This window comes from Oryzias latipes, chromosome 14 (assembly GCF_053564925.1).
Source record: "Oryzias latipes strain Hd-rR chromosome 14, Olatipes_Hd-rR_3.1".
Classification (NCBI taxonomy): Eukaryota; Metazoa; Chordata; class Actinopteri; order Beloniformes; family Adrianichthyidae; genus Oryzias; species Oryzias latipes.
The window spans coordinates 14,474,559-14,491,534 of NC_136250.1; the positions used below are offsets into that span (position 1 = coordinate 14,474,559).

Genomic DNA, 16,976 nt, shown 5'->3' on the forward strand with positions numbered 1-16,976 from the left:
ACAGTGGCTTTTACTGATGCTCTGCGCCCGCACACTGATTTCCACTTCTTTTTTTTTTTGTTAACGCACAGGCCCCCGAGGGCTCGAACATCACATCCATTCAATACTTCTGTGTAGTCCTATCTCTTGTACACAGAAGATCCTTTGTATTCATCTGAATATTTAAATGGCATTATGCACGGCGGATGATGAAATTTTATGATAAATTCTCTGCAGTTTCTTGCTGTAACTTCAGTGCAGTCTTTTACACAGCGAACTGCCCCCACTTTTACCTCTGCAAGACTCAGCCTTTTTTGCTCAAACTATAGGTGTGCAGAACAGGATTTTCCGTCAACATCAAGCAGAATGTGAGACAGATGACTCATGGGATGCTGCTGCTTAATGCACTGCAAGTGATAAATGACAAATGCTGGAAGTCCCACTCTGATCATTTTTTGATCTATTGTAAAAGTGTTCCCTGTGGTCTTTAAATTATGATTATACCATTTTTATGCCACAACTAGAGAGATAAAATGAGAAAAACAAAATCCACAAAATCACATTGTCTGATTTTTAAAGAATTGATTTGTAATTTACGGTGGAAATTTATTTGACAAAATCTGAGACCAATAACTAAAAACTTGCACAACCTCATATGACACAATCATAGCAGACTGTTTTTCTCATAATTTCATAGTAATTCTTTCTCATACTTATTTATTAGTCCTTTCATGAAGCATCATTTGCCAACTAATACTCTGTTTTCGTCCTGTATTTGTAGAATGTAGTCATTTTTATTGCATTTCTGAATCTATGAAATAATTGGAAAATAGAATATTATGTTTTTAGCCTTCAAGATCTTACTGTAAAAAAAGGTTTGCTGATTCTCTGAGTCACTTAACATACTCTTAACACTTAACATACCTCATACATCAAATTGACCCAGGAACATCATCTCTGTTCCTCACAAATGAACATAACAGGAGGGTTAACAATGTATTTATTTCAATTTAGTTCTAATATAAGTCGCTGCGGAGTATAAGTCGCACCCCTTGCCAAACTGAAAAAAAGGGCGACTTATAGTACGGAAAATACGGTAAGTTCGTTTTTTTTTTTTTTGAAGAGCTCTAAAAAGCATCGATAATCATGTCTCCATGTCTAGGTCCATAGGATCATTCAGTCTTTTATTTTTTTACTGTATTTAGCTGTTCCTCTGTCTGTGACCCAGTTTGATGACTTGCTGTCCCACATTAGTCCAAGGAGAGAAAAATACAAAGAATAAGAAGAATGTCTCGATACAAATAAAAAAAGGAGAACCATCAGACTCTCCTCCATGTTTTGTTTTGGACGGCACTTCTTCTTCTGCGTTGCTGTCAGCAGCAAATACCGATACATGCACCTAAAGTGCCAACTAGCGGTTATTACTGGAAAACACTCCTAATAATAATGGAAAATAATGAATATATGAGCCCATTTATGTTTTAAAACATCACAAATAAGTTCCTCCTTAGTATCTTTGAAAGGAGTTGAAAGTACATGTTGCCCATTGACAGCCCCAAAACATTACTGCTCTAGAGGAGATCTGCATGGAGAAATGGGCCAAAATACCAGCAACAGTTTGTGAAAACTGTGTGAAGACTTACAGAAAACATTTAACTGCTCATTGCCAACAAAGGGTACATAACGAAGTATAAAGTTGTACTTTTGTTATTGACCAAATACTTATTTTCCACTATAATTTACAAATAAATTCTTTAAAAATCAGACAATGTGATTTTCTGGATTTCTTTTTTCATTTTGTCTCTCATAGTTGAGGTATATCTATGAAGAAAATTACAGGCCTCTCTCATTTTTTCCATCATCTTTTTGACTGAATACTTTTTCGCCCCAATGTACTTCTATATTCAAACTGTGGTGATTCAGGAGACGACAAAAAAATGACGTATAAAAAAGCTTTTAGTTGTTACAAACAAGCTACCATTTGCAGGCCACATGCTCCCTGCTCGGCTCCATTCCGATGCATCTACCTGCAGACAAATAGATCCACGTACGTGTTCATTTTCCTTGTTTTAGCTGGTATCTGACTAAAACTGCATTTTTGTTGCACTGCTAATGTTAGCTTGAGGTTGTGAGGGGCTGTAAGCTAGTGGGAGAGAGTGTAACCAGATGGATGATGGGAAATGAGGTTGGGCTTACTCCGTGCCAATAATCCCGCCCACAGTTCAGAGGTGAATTCCTAATAAACTACAGCTGCTCTGCAGAAACTATGTCCTGGAAAACAACACAGGTTTTTGATTTAGGCTAAAAACGGCATAATCATAATTAAAAGATACAGGGAACACTTTGAAAACAGATCAGAAGAGGATTGCAGTGGGACTTTAAGGTATAAAATATGCAAAGCAGTTGGCTTCAGGATGCAGAGTGTGTGTTAAATCCTCAAACCAAAATTGAACAAACACAGTAGTACAACACTGGTGCATGCATGTCTGTATTTTTGCATCCTATTATTTAACCCAGCACCAAACAGAGCACGGGTGGGACTTTGTGAGGGGAACAGCAAGGGACTGATGTATAAGCGAGTGTGTCACCGTGTCTGTGAGCGTTAAAGGCAGCGGCAGAAAATCAGAGATAAAGCCAGATAGAGGAAGGCTCTGTATCTGAAGCCCTCTATGCGAGTGTGTAGGCTTTATGATGTAAACTAAATGTAACCTTTCTCCTCTCACACAGCCCCTGCAGGAGCGACGTGGAAGCCCCGGATGTCCCCCTGGAGCAGCATAGACCAGCATTCATGTGAAGCTCAGCTGCTCGGCGGTCTTAGCGTCGAGTGAAACTCACCACGTCGCCATGGGGAGCAGGGGCACAGAGGGACAGTCAGCACACGGTGGGGACTGACCACTTGGTAATCAAGTCTTGCATGATGTTTGTCACCAAACTGAATAGCACCCCAGAGACTGAAATGAACACCATCCCAGACATGGGAGAGGGAACAAAAATATGGGAGACAGACTCTTTTCTGTCTGTACACCCACTGCTCTCTCTGTGTGCAGAAGCACCTCTGCCTCTTGTTACCACATTTATTATCATAATTATATGTGCTCTTAGTTACTTAACCTGCTGGCTTGTTCTGCTTCCCTGTACACATTTATTTTGAGGCAAACAACTTTAGAAAAGCATCAAATAACAGTCTTTGGAGCTATTATTTTCAAAATATTCCCTTTAAAAAAAAAACAGGGCTGCTATCTTGAAATAAACTCTCCACCCTCATGCAGATGGATCCGCTCTGGATAAAACTCTGCTGCAGATGCAGTCTTCTGCTCGAGTCTAATCTTGTTATTCTGGGGTCTGAATCCGCCTGTGGCTATTGAAATCGGTCATCACACCATGGCTGTTTCAGGCTGATATACAGCCCTCCCTAAACACTTTCAAGGGAATCTTGCAGTGTGTTTTTTCGTTTTCCCCATATAACACTGAAACGCCGGTCATCCTTCTACCTACATAATGAAATGAGGCTGGCAGCCATGAATTCCCCAAGGACATTAAAAACACTGAAAACTTCTATATCGGTTTCGTTTTTCTTTAATTACTTCTTTATACATCCCAATGAGTTAAGGAGAGAGGCTCATAAATGGATGAGAAGTGCTAGAATTTAAAGCCTGAGGTGAACACTCACGTGTTTAACAGAATATAACAAAAAAAATAAATAAATACTGAAAACAAACCATTATTCTAATATTTCTAATACCTGGTTATCCAGCCAGTAGCAGTTTTGTTCAGATAACGATAAATATATATAATCGTTTGTATATATTTTATGAAAATTTAGAAAATAATTTTGACATTTGACCTGTTAGTGTCAGTTCCTTCAAACATAGCGTCTTCTATGTGCATTTCGAACGCTGCTGCATGATGGGAAAAGAAGCGTGGACGTGTTTTCAGTCATTACTGAGGCGGGGGGGAGTGTGTGTGTGGAAGAGGTGGTGAATGGAGGGAAGGGGAGGGGGGGCTCCTTCAGGTAATTGGGAAAACTCTATCATACAATGAATCCTTTCTGCTTGAAGGAGCGAGTAAGAACGCTGACAATGAGTCAAGTTTCCCAACATAATGGAGTCAGTTACTTTCAGTGAAGCAGGCGTTTAATAAAGAAGACACTTAAATCACTGGAGCAAAATAAGCCTTTAATGAGCGCTCCAACTTAATATGCGTCTGCACAGAGGCAGTAAAGTATCTGCTTGGTGAAAGAAGAATATTTCTTAAGTGTATAAAAAATAATAATAATAGCTATATTATGAACAAATGGCAATATTTGTGGCAGAGTTGATTTTACAGAATCAAGCACCTCTTTCTAGAAAATATTGTGGTAAAAAATATAGTGCTGACAATCTAAGTGCTCTATTTTTATGGTAATTACTTTGCAACATTTGAAAGTAATCTTTTACCTGATTTTGATTCGTGGTAGGCCTGCACAATATACTGCAAATTTATCGTTATCGCAATATCCAGCTCTGCAATATGCATATCGCAAAAGATGGCGAATATCGCAATAAATCGCAAACCCAAAATGTGTTAAAACAATCTTCTAGCAGCTTGAAGCATTTAACGAATCAAATAAACCCCTTTATGCTTTGACCAATCAGATGGACGCCTTCCCATTGTTGACCAATCAGATGGAGGCCTGTTATGTTAGATGTTTGTCCCCCATGTCGATGAGGGTCATTTGGAGTATAATTTTTAAACTGTTGCAATGAAATGGGAATGATGTTTTTGTTTATTTTTCTTTTTGTTTATTTACCGCAAATTTATCGTTATCGCAATATTGATCACTAATATCGCATATCGCAAGTTTTCCTCATATCGTGCAGCCCTAATTCGTGGCATATTTTTTTCCAAGAAATGTACTAAACCCTAAATGTCAAGATATCTTGACATTGTTTTTCACATACAGTATATCCACTGTCTGAGAATTAGGTGGTGTAAGCGTTTCCACTGTTCTGCGTAGGAGAAGTAAACACCATGACATATTGGATTTATCAAGATTCCCCCATAAAAGTGGGTTTGGGTGTCATAGACACCTGAGTGTCATGTTCAACATCTCAGCCATTGGGAATGTCTCCACGCGGGGCAAACCTACAGTCTCCACCCGGGCCAGATATGCCCATGTCAACATCCAACAGACACATAACTCAACTCATTCATCACTGGAAAAACTTGCACCTGCATCTTCATTTGCTCTGATTCCACTCCAGCTCCAGAAACCAAACCAAAAACACAACTGGTATGGACTGATAATGAATTAAGAATCAATTTTATGTTAAATGCTGGTTATTGGTTATAAGTTGAATTTATTAGCATACGAGCAGTTTTACTACGGTTCAAAAAAGGAGTGCACGCAGCTCTGGACGACACCAAGAAGATGTATAACTCTGTATGGTTACAAGAAAAAGAGATGCATATTCACTGTTTCCTCTGGAGGGATGACCAAGAAAAGGAAATGAGTGAATATGCCATCACCAGAGTGAACATGGGTGATCGACCAGCTGGATGTATTGCTCACTTGGCTATGCGAGAAACAGCAAATCTTCAAATGTTCCCCAACCTAGAAGAGGAACGACAGATTGTTGAAGAAGACAGCTATGTTGAGGACATTTTGACGTCCAGCAACAACTTGGAGAGCCTGAATGTAAACATAAAAGGAGTCGAACAGATTCTGAAAGCAGGAGGGTTTTTCCTCAAACCATGGATCCGATCTGGCCAAAGTGGGAGGCACACTGAAACTTCAGATCCTCTCCCTCCAGCAAATGAAAACAAAGTCCTCATACTGCCCAATCAAACGAAAATGGAGAAAAATAAAGCTCTTGGAGTTGGCTACCTGGTGAAAGAGGATAAACTTTATGTAATGACTGCAATCAATTTCTCAAAAAGAAGATATAAAATGAGAGTTGAACAAGATCTTCTGAAAGAGGAAGTAAGGAGGAAAACTCCAAACCCCTTACCAAGAAGGAAGTTACTGAGCCGAGTAGCAAGTCTGTATGACCCAATTGGTCTAGCCACACCTACAAAACAAAAAGGGGTGATTCTTGTTAGGAAAGCCTTCCAAGAAGTAGGAGGGGGAGCTAAGACCAAAGACACCTGGGACAACCCCCTTTCTGACCACCTGACATACGAAGCAATACAGCTTTTTGAAGATTACATACGTCTCAGTCACATCACTTTCCCCAGGAGCCTCACACCAGTTGGAAATCCCTGCAGAATAACGTTTTCTGACGGAAGTGACAAAAGCTATGGTGGTGTGGTATACTTTAGGTGGGAAACAATCAAAGGTGTTCGAGTTAGACTGGTTGAGTCAAAGGCAAAGCTTAATCCACTTAACCAAAAAGGAGTTGCAGTCAAAGCTGAAATGTGTGGAGCTGTCTTTGCATCTCGACTAAGACTGTACGTCAAAAAGCATAGCCGCATGAAAATAGACTGCTGGTATCACCTAGTGGACAGTCAAACTGTTCTTGGAGCCCTTCAGAGAGACAGTTATGGGTACCAAACCTTTTTTGCTAACAGGATTGGTGAAATCCAAAAGGTCTGACCCATAGAAGATTGGTGGTGGATACCAGGAGACCTCAATGTTACTGTATTACAAGAGGTACTGGACCTGAAAACCTCCATGAGGACCTATGGCAGAATGGCCAATAAAGTCCAGTAAAGAAATTGTTGCCAGTTCCAAAGAAGGAGCTAAAAAACTCCTACGAAAAGCTTACTCTTCTGCCATCACAAGTGCTCAGGCAAAAATCAAGATAAATGCACTCAACAATATGGTTCAAGGTAGTCCAGAAAAGGCATCTTGTGAGTCCAAAGTGGAGATTGCTCATGTTCGCAGACCTTCAGCTGGATCAGCAGTCAAAAAAACTCAGATGTGACCAAAATCAGCAGTTTAATGTGTTTGGTCAGGATTATTGCTTAGCTTTGGAAAGCTGTTGAAATATGGAAACAAAAAATGAAGAACACAAAAGGGAGGCAAATCAAATTGCCATTTCAAAAGAGGAATTAGGAAATGCAACTAAAGAACTCACACTCACTGTGGAAGAATACCAAGATGCTCTCAGAGATGTGTGCCGCGCTTTACAAGAAGGGGTGACATTTGAAGATACCTTCGGAATAGACTTGTTGTGTACAAGGATGAAGAAACAGGACTTCAAGTTTGTGGTGGAAGAATCGAATGCATTGATGAGGACAAAACAGCAGTGCCCCTTTTGCCATATAACTCCTGGGTGTCAACACTCCTCGCCCGAGAAGCACACAAAGCAAACCATGAAGACATTGCTGGAACACTCATGAGGATGAGGAATAAGGCCTGGGTTGTTAAAGGCAGAAGACTAGCTAAAAGCGTGGTTGATGGCTGTGTGGACTGCAGAAAGACTAAAGCCAAAAAAAGACAACAAATCATGGCTGACCTTCCTCCTGAGAGAACACGTCCAGCCCAAGCGTTTAAGTTTACTACAGTCGATCTGTTTGGGCTCCATGAAGTGAAAGATGAAGTACGAAAAAGGGTAGGACTTAAGGTGTGGGGGATCATCTTTTCATGTATGGCTTCCAGAGCTGTTCATGCTATTAGTCAACTGAAGGTTTTCTGTTAGCCTACAAGAGATTCACTGCCATCCGAGGTCACCCGAGAAAACTCTGGTCAGATCCTGGAAGCAACTTCGTGGGAGCAAAACCAGCTCTCGAAAGCCTGTATCTTTTCTTGGATCGATTGGAAAAGTCAGATATCCAAAATGAAGATGCCCTGCATGGGACCGATTGGAGTTGGAGGAGACACCCCGCCGACTCAACCCCCAGAAACGGAGCAGCAGAAGCAGCTGTCCGGGAGCTGAAAAGAGCCCTGCATAATCTAGGTGGGGATGGCATATCTACCTGGGGAGAATTCCAAACCTTTCTCTACATGGCAGCCAATCTAACCATCGAAAGACCCATAGATGTAAGAACTCAAACTCAAGAAGACTGTATAAGCTACAAAACACCAAACACCTTACTGCTGAGAAGAGCTGGTCCTAAAGGGGACTCCTGCAGTTTTGATTTTGCAGGCTATCCATTCAAAAGACTGAATGTCATCCAAGTTGAAGTGAACAGATTCTGGAAGAAATGGAGCCAACTTGCTGGATCAAACCTCTTTATTATGAGCAAGTGATAGTCTGCATTGATCTTCAGCCCCTCTGCAATCTCACATGCATTTTTGTGATAATTGTGGCAGAAAAAGCTGGAAGTTGCAGCTGTTTTGTCTAAAAGATGTAATAAAAGTTAAGTTAGAAGATTTAAAAACTGTCTGATGTGTGTTCGTTATGGTTTCAAGACGGCAAATGAAGACTCATTGTGCGCTGAGAAGCTGTCATTCAACCCAATGCCTCATGGGAGATGTACTGAAAACAGCCGCCAAACGCCAGACAGACTCGTGTCTCTGGGCTTCATTGTTTTGTTCACTTGTTCCACGGTCTGATACCGGATCCTGTTGAAAGCTACACCGCTAAAGACGAGCTTTAGCTGGTCTTTTGGTTGGAACTGAGCAACTTTATGAGCATAATCGAAACAAGGAAGTGAAGACTTGAACCACTTCTGATTGGTCAGACTGATGACATGTGATTAAGCCTCCAAGAAAGATTGGTGGAGACAGTTAAAGGGGCGGGACTTTTCCGAAAACAGCTGACGCTATGGCTAAATCGCGGTACTGTCATTCTTATCAAAATGTCTTTAATAGGATCAAATAAACTTGAAGAAAAAAAGTCTTTTACGATATTTCATATTCCTAACGCTGTGTTTTATCAGGGCCTGTTTGGATGAAGAAAGAGCTGATATTCTGGAGATGGTATATGTTTTTAGATCAGTTAATGAGGGCAATTTCCCACGGCACACCTGACAATCTCCCACGGCACACTGGTTGAAAAACACTGTGGTACATTACATTATCATGACTCTCTTGAAGTAACATAAAAATGCTGGTGTAAAAGAAGAACAGAGTAATATGGCACACTTTGATACACAAGTGTGTTTTATATTGTATTTTACATTCAAACAATGTCTATGGAGTATCTCAGACAGATAGCCAATGATGTGCAATTCTCAAGATGATGATTAAATATAATGAAACAAATCATAACCTACTGTTTAAAAGAAGATGATGCAGGTTTTGTGAAAGAAACCACTTTATACCTTTCTGCAGCTGTTATCAGAAAAATCACATTTCCTCTGACTCTGTTAGTCAATATAACATTGGCAGATGACTGACCTTCCTCTCCAGCATCAGTGTCTGCAAGGTGAGTCATGAAGGACCATAACTAATCTGAAAATAACCCATCGCATATATGAGCGAAGCTGGCACTTTGGCTTGTGTTTTCCAATCTGTTAAATTTAGCTTAGCACAGGCCGAGTCTGCATGCATTCTAATGAGTTATGAGCTTGCATGAAATCATTGTGAAAAGCGACACTTGACCCCAAGAGTTGCGAGAGGTCAGTGAAGGAACGTGGAGTTGCTTTAAATAATGAGCAGGTTTATTTGTGGAGAGGTAATTACTGATTGTAGATGATGTAAGTTCTTGGGGCTAATGAGAGCATTAAGGCTGCGGTGCTTAAAGAGTTTGCAGTCACACAAGCCGCTCTGTGAGTCTGCAACACCCCTTTAATGGAAATCAAAGTATTAGACAGATTAAATGTTGGCACAAAATACTGGTTAAACATGCACTTTAAGGATAAACGTCTGAGTGAAAGTGTAGAAGTTTACTGTGACACAAATTTGTGTCGAAGCCTGTAGGCTGTTTTAAGCAAGTATTTGCTAAAAGCAAATCTCTCAACTATAGATGAACACAGTCCTGATGTCATGACAGGGTTTGGAAAAGCTGCACTTGTCTAGAACCCTAAAGCTCTTACTTCCACAAAATATAGTTATACCATCATTACATTTACATTTTTTTCTTCTGCTTGGCGCTCCTCAAGATCTGGGTTTATTTTTAGAGATGCGATTGACTAAAGAGTTTTATTCGGTTTGCGTTGACATAAGCTGATGGCGCATAAGTCTGGGCAGTTATTCCCAATTGGGTCACTGTTGCTTTACTTTGTGGGCATATTTGTATCATAGATATGGAGATGTATAACACACAATAAACAAAAAAAACAGAGATATGGAGATGTATAACACACAATAAATGCAAAAACAGAGATATGGAGATGTATAACACACAATAAACAAAAAAAACAGAGATATGGAGATGTATAACACACAATAAATGCAAAAACAGAGATATGGAGACGTATAACACACAATAAACAAAAAAAACAGAGATATGGAGATGTATAACACACAATAAATGCAAAAACAGAGATATGGAGATGTATAACACACAATAAATGCAAAAACAGAGATATGGAGATGTACAGTACACAATAAATGCAAAAACAGAGATATGGAGATGTATAACACACAATAAATGCAAAAACAGAGATATGGAGATGTATAACACACAATAAATGCAAAAACAGAGATATGGAGATGTATAACACACAATAAATGCAAAAACAGAGATATGGAGATGTATAACACACAATAAATGCAAAAAACACGCATATGGAAACGTATAACACAATTAATACCAAAAACAGAGATATGGAGATGTACAGTACACAATAAATGCAAAAAACAGAGATATGGAGATGTATAACACACAAAAAACAATTGAAATTGTTTGGAAAATTGTTTGAACAACTTGAAAACAAGTTTCTTAGTGATATTCCTCAATTACAATGTTCATTAAGTCACTACCATCCTATGAATCGGTTGAATTTCTTTGAATGCAGATGTCCCAGACCCCCGCAGACTGTCAAACATTCCAGGACACATCTACATTGCTGTGATGTTGGATGTGCCTTAACCCATCTGCCTCATTTGAGCCAAGCAAACAATGCAAAGTAACTGAAACCCCACATTGTGACATCACATCAGGTTAATATATGTGCTTTCCTAAGCATTCTATTTGACCAGAGAGAACAAAATAACGATATAAAAATGTCAGTCTTTGAAATGCTTTTGAGGTTAAGATCTGTACTGGTCCTAAACTTTCCTTTTTGGACTCCTAACATTTGACAGGGAGAACGATGATTCGCTGACGTACTTTTTTCAAAATTTATTTTGATCTTTTTGTTTATTTATCTTTGTCACATCCTTCGCGATCGACCGTCACATCGTTAGGGATCGACGTAATCAGCACCCCTGTTTTAAATGAATGGAAGTCATCTATTTTTAGTGATACCTGTCTATACTCAAGTATTAACATTTATTTTGACAAACAAACCCAAAAAAACCTAGGTCATATGAATGACAATCTGCTGTATCCACCCATCTTCTGGAATGTGGAAGTTCTCCTTAGTGTCTATACATATGTGATGTAGCTTTAGCTAGTCAAAGAGCATTAAAACAGCTTGTGCTCATGTCCCAAATGTTATGTCCTAATGAAAGGCGGTACATTTTTAAGAAAGAAATTCATTTGGTCTGATTACCAGCTTTTCCACCATAAAAAGTGCGTCCACTGATGTGAAAATAATCATATTACATGAATTATTTTTCATGTTTACTGAAGTGCCTCACGTTATCACACATTTCCTTGAAAATTGCTGCTTCTTCTGGGGAAAAGAAAACCCTGGAATTGCATCACATGAAACAACAAGCACATCTTAATGTGAGAGACGGCAAGGACAAAACCTAGAATGAGTCAACTGGAGAGCTATTCTCCCTCAAGTGGTTCATGTTTTTTCTTCCTCCCCGTGTTTGCTGTCAGAGCTTCCAGTGGCGGCTGGGGGCTGTAAAAACCTTTGTGCTCCGTGGAAACCGACCTGTTCCGTGTTTCACCACACGACCAGTTTGCCTTATTTTTATTTTTAACAAATCCGCCGTAAACTTTAATGAGCCTGTAAGCTCTGTCAGTCAGAGGCACAATCCCCACACCTTTTTATAACTTTATAATGTGGCATTGGAGAGTGAAGCCTGCAGTCAAACGCAACTACTTATGGAACGCCAGGGGCCTCCATGTTAAAGAAAATTCAAGAGGGGTAAAACAGAGATCCTGAAAAAATGACAAGGAGGGCACGTATATTGCAGGGTTCAACCAATCATGTTAGAAAAAACTAAATGTATCTATAAAGTTTGTAAACATCATTAAAAAGCTCCAAATACCCCCAATCTGTCCGAACACTAATTTTACACCTCGCTAATAAAGGAGCCAATATTTAACAATCCTAGTTTATAGATTCAAAACATACAATAATATAACCTTTTTATGGCTCCAAAGTTGTAACGCCTCTCTCCAAAATATGTTACAAATAAAGACAAAAACTGTAACTATATAAAAACATTATATAAGTAATAATAAAATGAAGCTCTGCCAATCTTTTTTAATTAGTGACTTATCCACCTAAAGGAACAATTAAAATACAAAAAAGAAATGTGGACAATATATTCATTAAATAAATAAATCACTTTACAGGGTCATGCAGTTGAACTTTAAATGATTAATCTATTAAAATAAACAACATTTATCTAGAAGCAGGCCGGGTTTCAAAGCAATACACAGGAAACATTGACTCACAGTTTCCTGGTTCCCCCCCGCAGACACAATTCAGGTTCTATAAAGCCATGTCAGATGGAATTACACAATTTTATTTATTGTAGAATCCAGGCATCCTAGTATGTTGACTGACGGGGCGGAGATTGATAGGAAGGACGACGACCATAAAAGAAAGATCACGGAGATCATAAACTACGTTTATCGCTTGGTTTGATTTCATGGGAGTTTATAAATCTGCCCCAACGCTTGAGTTTTTTAAAGCACTGAATTTGAGTTCATTTTGGTTTTATGATCCTGTTCGTGCTCGTGACCTGTGGTATTTTTTTAAGTGGAATATTAGTTTTAGTGCCGTAAATATGCCCCAACTGTTATTGAAATTTCCGGAAAAAGAGATGAAAGCTGAGAAGCGGACGTCATTTTAGATGTTTCTGGTGATCAAACAATGACCTGGAGTTAATGAGCACAGATTCTTTCCAGCTTAGTGAACTCAGTCCTGCATATTAATATAAATACACCCAGACTCCGATCCGCTAATATTAGACATCTGGGTTGTATCTGACCTAATGTTCAATCTAATGCTCACTGGTTGGAGTCATGTGTTTGACCTTTTGGACAAAGGTCAGGAGGACTGGTCCCTCCACCTTTGAGTCAGCGAGACAAACCAGGGAGAAGACAGATTTTTATCAGCAGACGCTGATGCTCGCCAGACTCTGTCCTGCCCGTGTGTTAACATTACAGTCACATTTCCCTTTGTTTTAATGACTTCACTGTGAAGCATGAGGCTTGTTATTTCTGCCGAGTAAGACTGATGTATTGGTTTGACCTTTGATGTTGGCCAACCATGCCATTTACCACCAACATGATTGAAAGTCCTCTAGCTAGCAAAGAGAGAGGAAGTCGGAAAACTGTTCCCACGAAACTGGAATTCTGTTGGAAAAACCCTGTTTGGCTGTAATGTGGCTTTGTTTCCAGGGGACTACTGACTAAAAACAGGAGCTTGGCCTCATTCATGCTGATGCCATTGACCATTTCAGAGAACTGGACTGAGTGAGTGTGACATCACCCATAGAAAATGAATTACTTCCAGCGCCAACCAAATGACGTCAATTCAGTCACCATTTTTTTACAATACCGACACCGCCAAGTTAGAACCAGAAATTGTCACTAAGCAGTTGATGTGAGCCTTTTTTTCTATAGCAACCACTCTGGCCAATACTCAATAATTTTATTGAGGAATCTGATTGGCCAGTTTATAACATGAATACCAGACAAAAATTAGGATTCTCAACAACATGGTAAAGAAAGTTAGCAGAGTAAGAATGGGTGTTCCGACAAATATAAAGCCTTAGTAATCGCTGTTTATTTCTCTATAGACGTCTATGGGACTTTGGCTTCTTGGAGCCAGCAGGTACTTCCTGTTTTGGAATTTTTGGAATGCCAGGGGGAGGAGTCAAGTTCTAATAGGCTATATCCACACTGCAGGGCTTAATGCTCAATTCCGATTTTTTTTTCAAAAAATTCGGAGGTTGCATTTCAAAAAATCAGATACGTATCGGATTCAGGACCACATACCCAGGTGGCCTGGGTCACATTTTAAAAGATTGGATCTGTGTCGTTCAGACTGTCATGAAAAGATCAGATTCAGGTCGCATAGGGGCAGAAAAATCGGAATTGGATCGTTTCAGCCTGTAGTGTGAACGTAGCCATATAGTTCATGGTGTTTAAGTGAAAAGTAACAGATCCATCAGGTCTAATACTGAAAATCTATGCATATTCACATTATTTTGGGTAAAACAAAAACAAAGGAAGCCTAGAAATACTTGCTATATTTTTATACAGTTTTGTATTGCTTATAACCAGATGACAATAGGAAGAATTTTCTTTTCTTTTCAACTTTTTCTTTTCATCTTTTCATTTCCTGTTAATTTTTATTATAACAGTCCTTAAAAAGACAGACTGTTCTTGAAAATGCCTTTAGCTTCATTTGCATACACTAGGTGGTGCTAAAAAAACATCATACGATAACAGAGCTAGTCGATTCTTCTCAAGCTCTTAACAGGAATTGTGTGGTTTTTCCTGTTTGCCTTTTTAATCTGCAGAGAGTGCAACACCACGGATAAGTCAAACTCGATTCACATTCCACATCTAATCAATCTGAGGTCAGTAAACCCAACCAGAATTAACACATAAGGGGTACTGTTTGTTTTTAGAAAATGAATGGGTTTTAGGGATGCCTTATGGACTGAAAACTGATTTTTTTTGTCTACGTGCCTGTGCTGGTTTCGCAGTTCAGGCTTCCATTGCGTGCGTAGAGTCCTAATAATGCACACTTTGTCGGCCATTAACCCTTACTTAATTCATATTATTTAATAAAAAATGTGGGTTTCTTTACAAATTGTAAAATATTGAGATTGTTCTGAGGTTCTTATTGATTTAAGTGTAACCACAGAAGATGTATCCACTTCAGGTGCAGCATCACAGATCTCTGGTTGATCTATCCCCACTGTGGGACTTCAGCCTGTTTGGTAAAATTCAGGTTCATTATATTTGAATGTATAAACCTATTTGACCAGCACAAATAACCTTTTCAGTGATGAATCATGAAATCATAGCCTCTCGATGTTTTCTACAGTCCATCTTCTCACTGAAATCCATGTTTATTTTTGCTTTTCAAAGCGTCTTTCTCTAAGCGACAGTGATAAAGATTGAACAATTTGAGCCAAGCAAACCGAACATGGTTACCGGGCAGTATTTACGGAGAAGAGGCTTCAGCGGGACGGTGCCAGCAGCGCAGCCCTCAGATAATGATGGATGTAATCAAGACGGCAGAGTAAACCTGCATCTTTAGTTTGAAGGCGACACCAACGAACCCATTTGTGAATCTTAAGAAATCTGAGGAGCACCGAGTTAATGAGACAACGTGGAGTAGAGGAACTGAAACTAGGAAAGCGTGCACCATCGACCCAAGAAAAGCATTCATTTCAACGGTAACACGGCAGGATTTTCTATCCAGACCCTCAGCTGCTCTCAGTGTGAAGATATTCATTCAACTCTGTAAAAAACATGTTTTATCTGCAGTTTTCATCCAAATGTACTTATGTTGCATCAAGTTTTTTGTGTATAAACATAGACTTAAAAAATGCATTCCAATAATACAAAAGAGTGATGCACTTGTTCTTATTGCCTGCACCAACTGAGGCTTATTCATCAAACCCTTAAATCTGTTGTTTTTTTTTAGGAATGACAAGCTCCAGCTAGAAGTTCAGTCTAGGTCTAAGCTAGAGTGATTGAACATGATTATTACTGAACATTACTATAATAAAGTTCACAAAACCTATCATTTAATGAGAAATCATCTTTAGAGACTCGTTGTGTCTTTTAATGTCTGACTGACTTGTTTCCTGGTGCTCGTTTAATCTTTGACGTGTAAAGTACAACTCTGAAATTTCCCAGCCAGAAGCGGTGACAGCTTTACTCACGGTCGCTGCAGAAAGGCCCCCCATAGGTGGTCATGGTGCAGTCACAGGAGAAGCCCTCCCACTGCTGCAGACACACGCCCTGATGGTGGCACGAGTCCTCGGTGCATGTGGTGCTGGGACCTGCAGGGTGTTCACAGCACATTCATTTCTGTTTAAGACAAGAGGATGGAATAGTCAAGAAATTATTAAGAAAAGTATGTTTTTAGTCTGGAGTTTTTAATGCTTTATGCAGAGAGACGGCCTTCTGTTTCAAATCAAATGTGAGATTTATTTCTGAGTTCCCATGCAGGGATCGGTTTATTGTAATTAGTAGGTGTTATAGGATTAAGACTAAAACAAACAAAAAAAATTATCAGCAGTCTAAAACTGCTAAAAACAACTTTTGTGTGTCTCCTTGAATATTTTTAAAAGCATACCCAGATTTTCTATGGACACTTTGGTATTTTATGTACCGGTACTGGAGCACCTTATTTATGGATTCATTCCTGCTGTATTTATTGATGTTGAAGTGATTGGGTGTTATTGTAAATACGCTAACATCGCTAGCGTAGCATGTCGGACTCTGTTATTTTTTACTTATTGCTAATAACATCGGCAGTTAGCATAGTCACAGTAATGTTTGGTTTAGCGATATCAGTCTGTAATTATTATGTGTTGAAAAAAGCTTCGGAGTTGCAGTCGTGGTGAATAAACTAACGCGGCTAACGTGTAGCAGTGTCGGACTGTGTTTTTTATATGTTACTAACATTGTGAGTTAGCCTAGTCGCAATACAATTTGTTTTGGCGATATTAGTCTTTTTTTTTTACATGTTGCAAACAACATTATATGTATTGTAACTACGCTAACAAGGCTAACATGTAGCATGTTAACATGTATCGTGTCACATGCACCCGCATGCGGCTTTTTGGCTTTTCAGGACCGATGGAT

At 39.3% G+C, this 16,976-nt stretch overlaps 1 protein-coding gene across 9 annotated transcripts in view; it reads right to left on the reverse strand.

The window, feature by feature from the left end:
* The window catches only part of nrxn2a (neurexin 2a), a 170,629-nt gene that overhangs the window by 57,550 nt on the left and 96,103 nt on the right, over window positions 1-16,976 (reverse strand). For all 9 annotated transcript variants that reach the window (XM_078930476.1, XM_011483510.4, XM_020708864.3 and 6 more), the window contains one exon: window positions 16,049-16,168. In XM_078930476.1, the coding sequence (XP_078786602.1) occupies window positions 16,049-16,168 (120 nt within the window). The remainder of the gene's footprint in view (window positions 1-16,048; window positions 16,169-16,976) is intronic.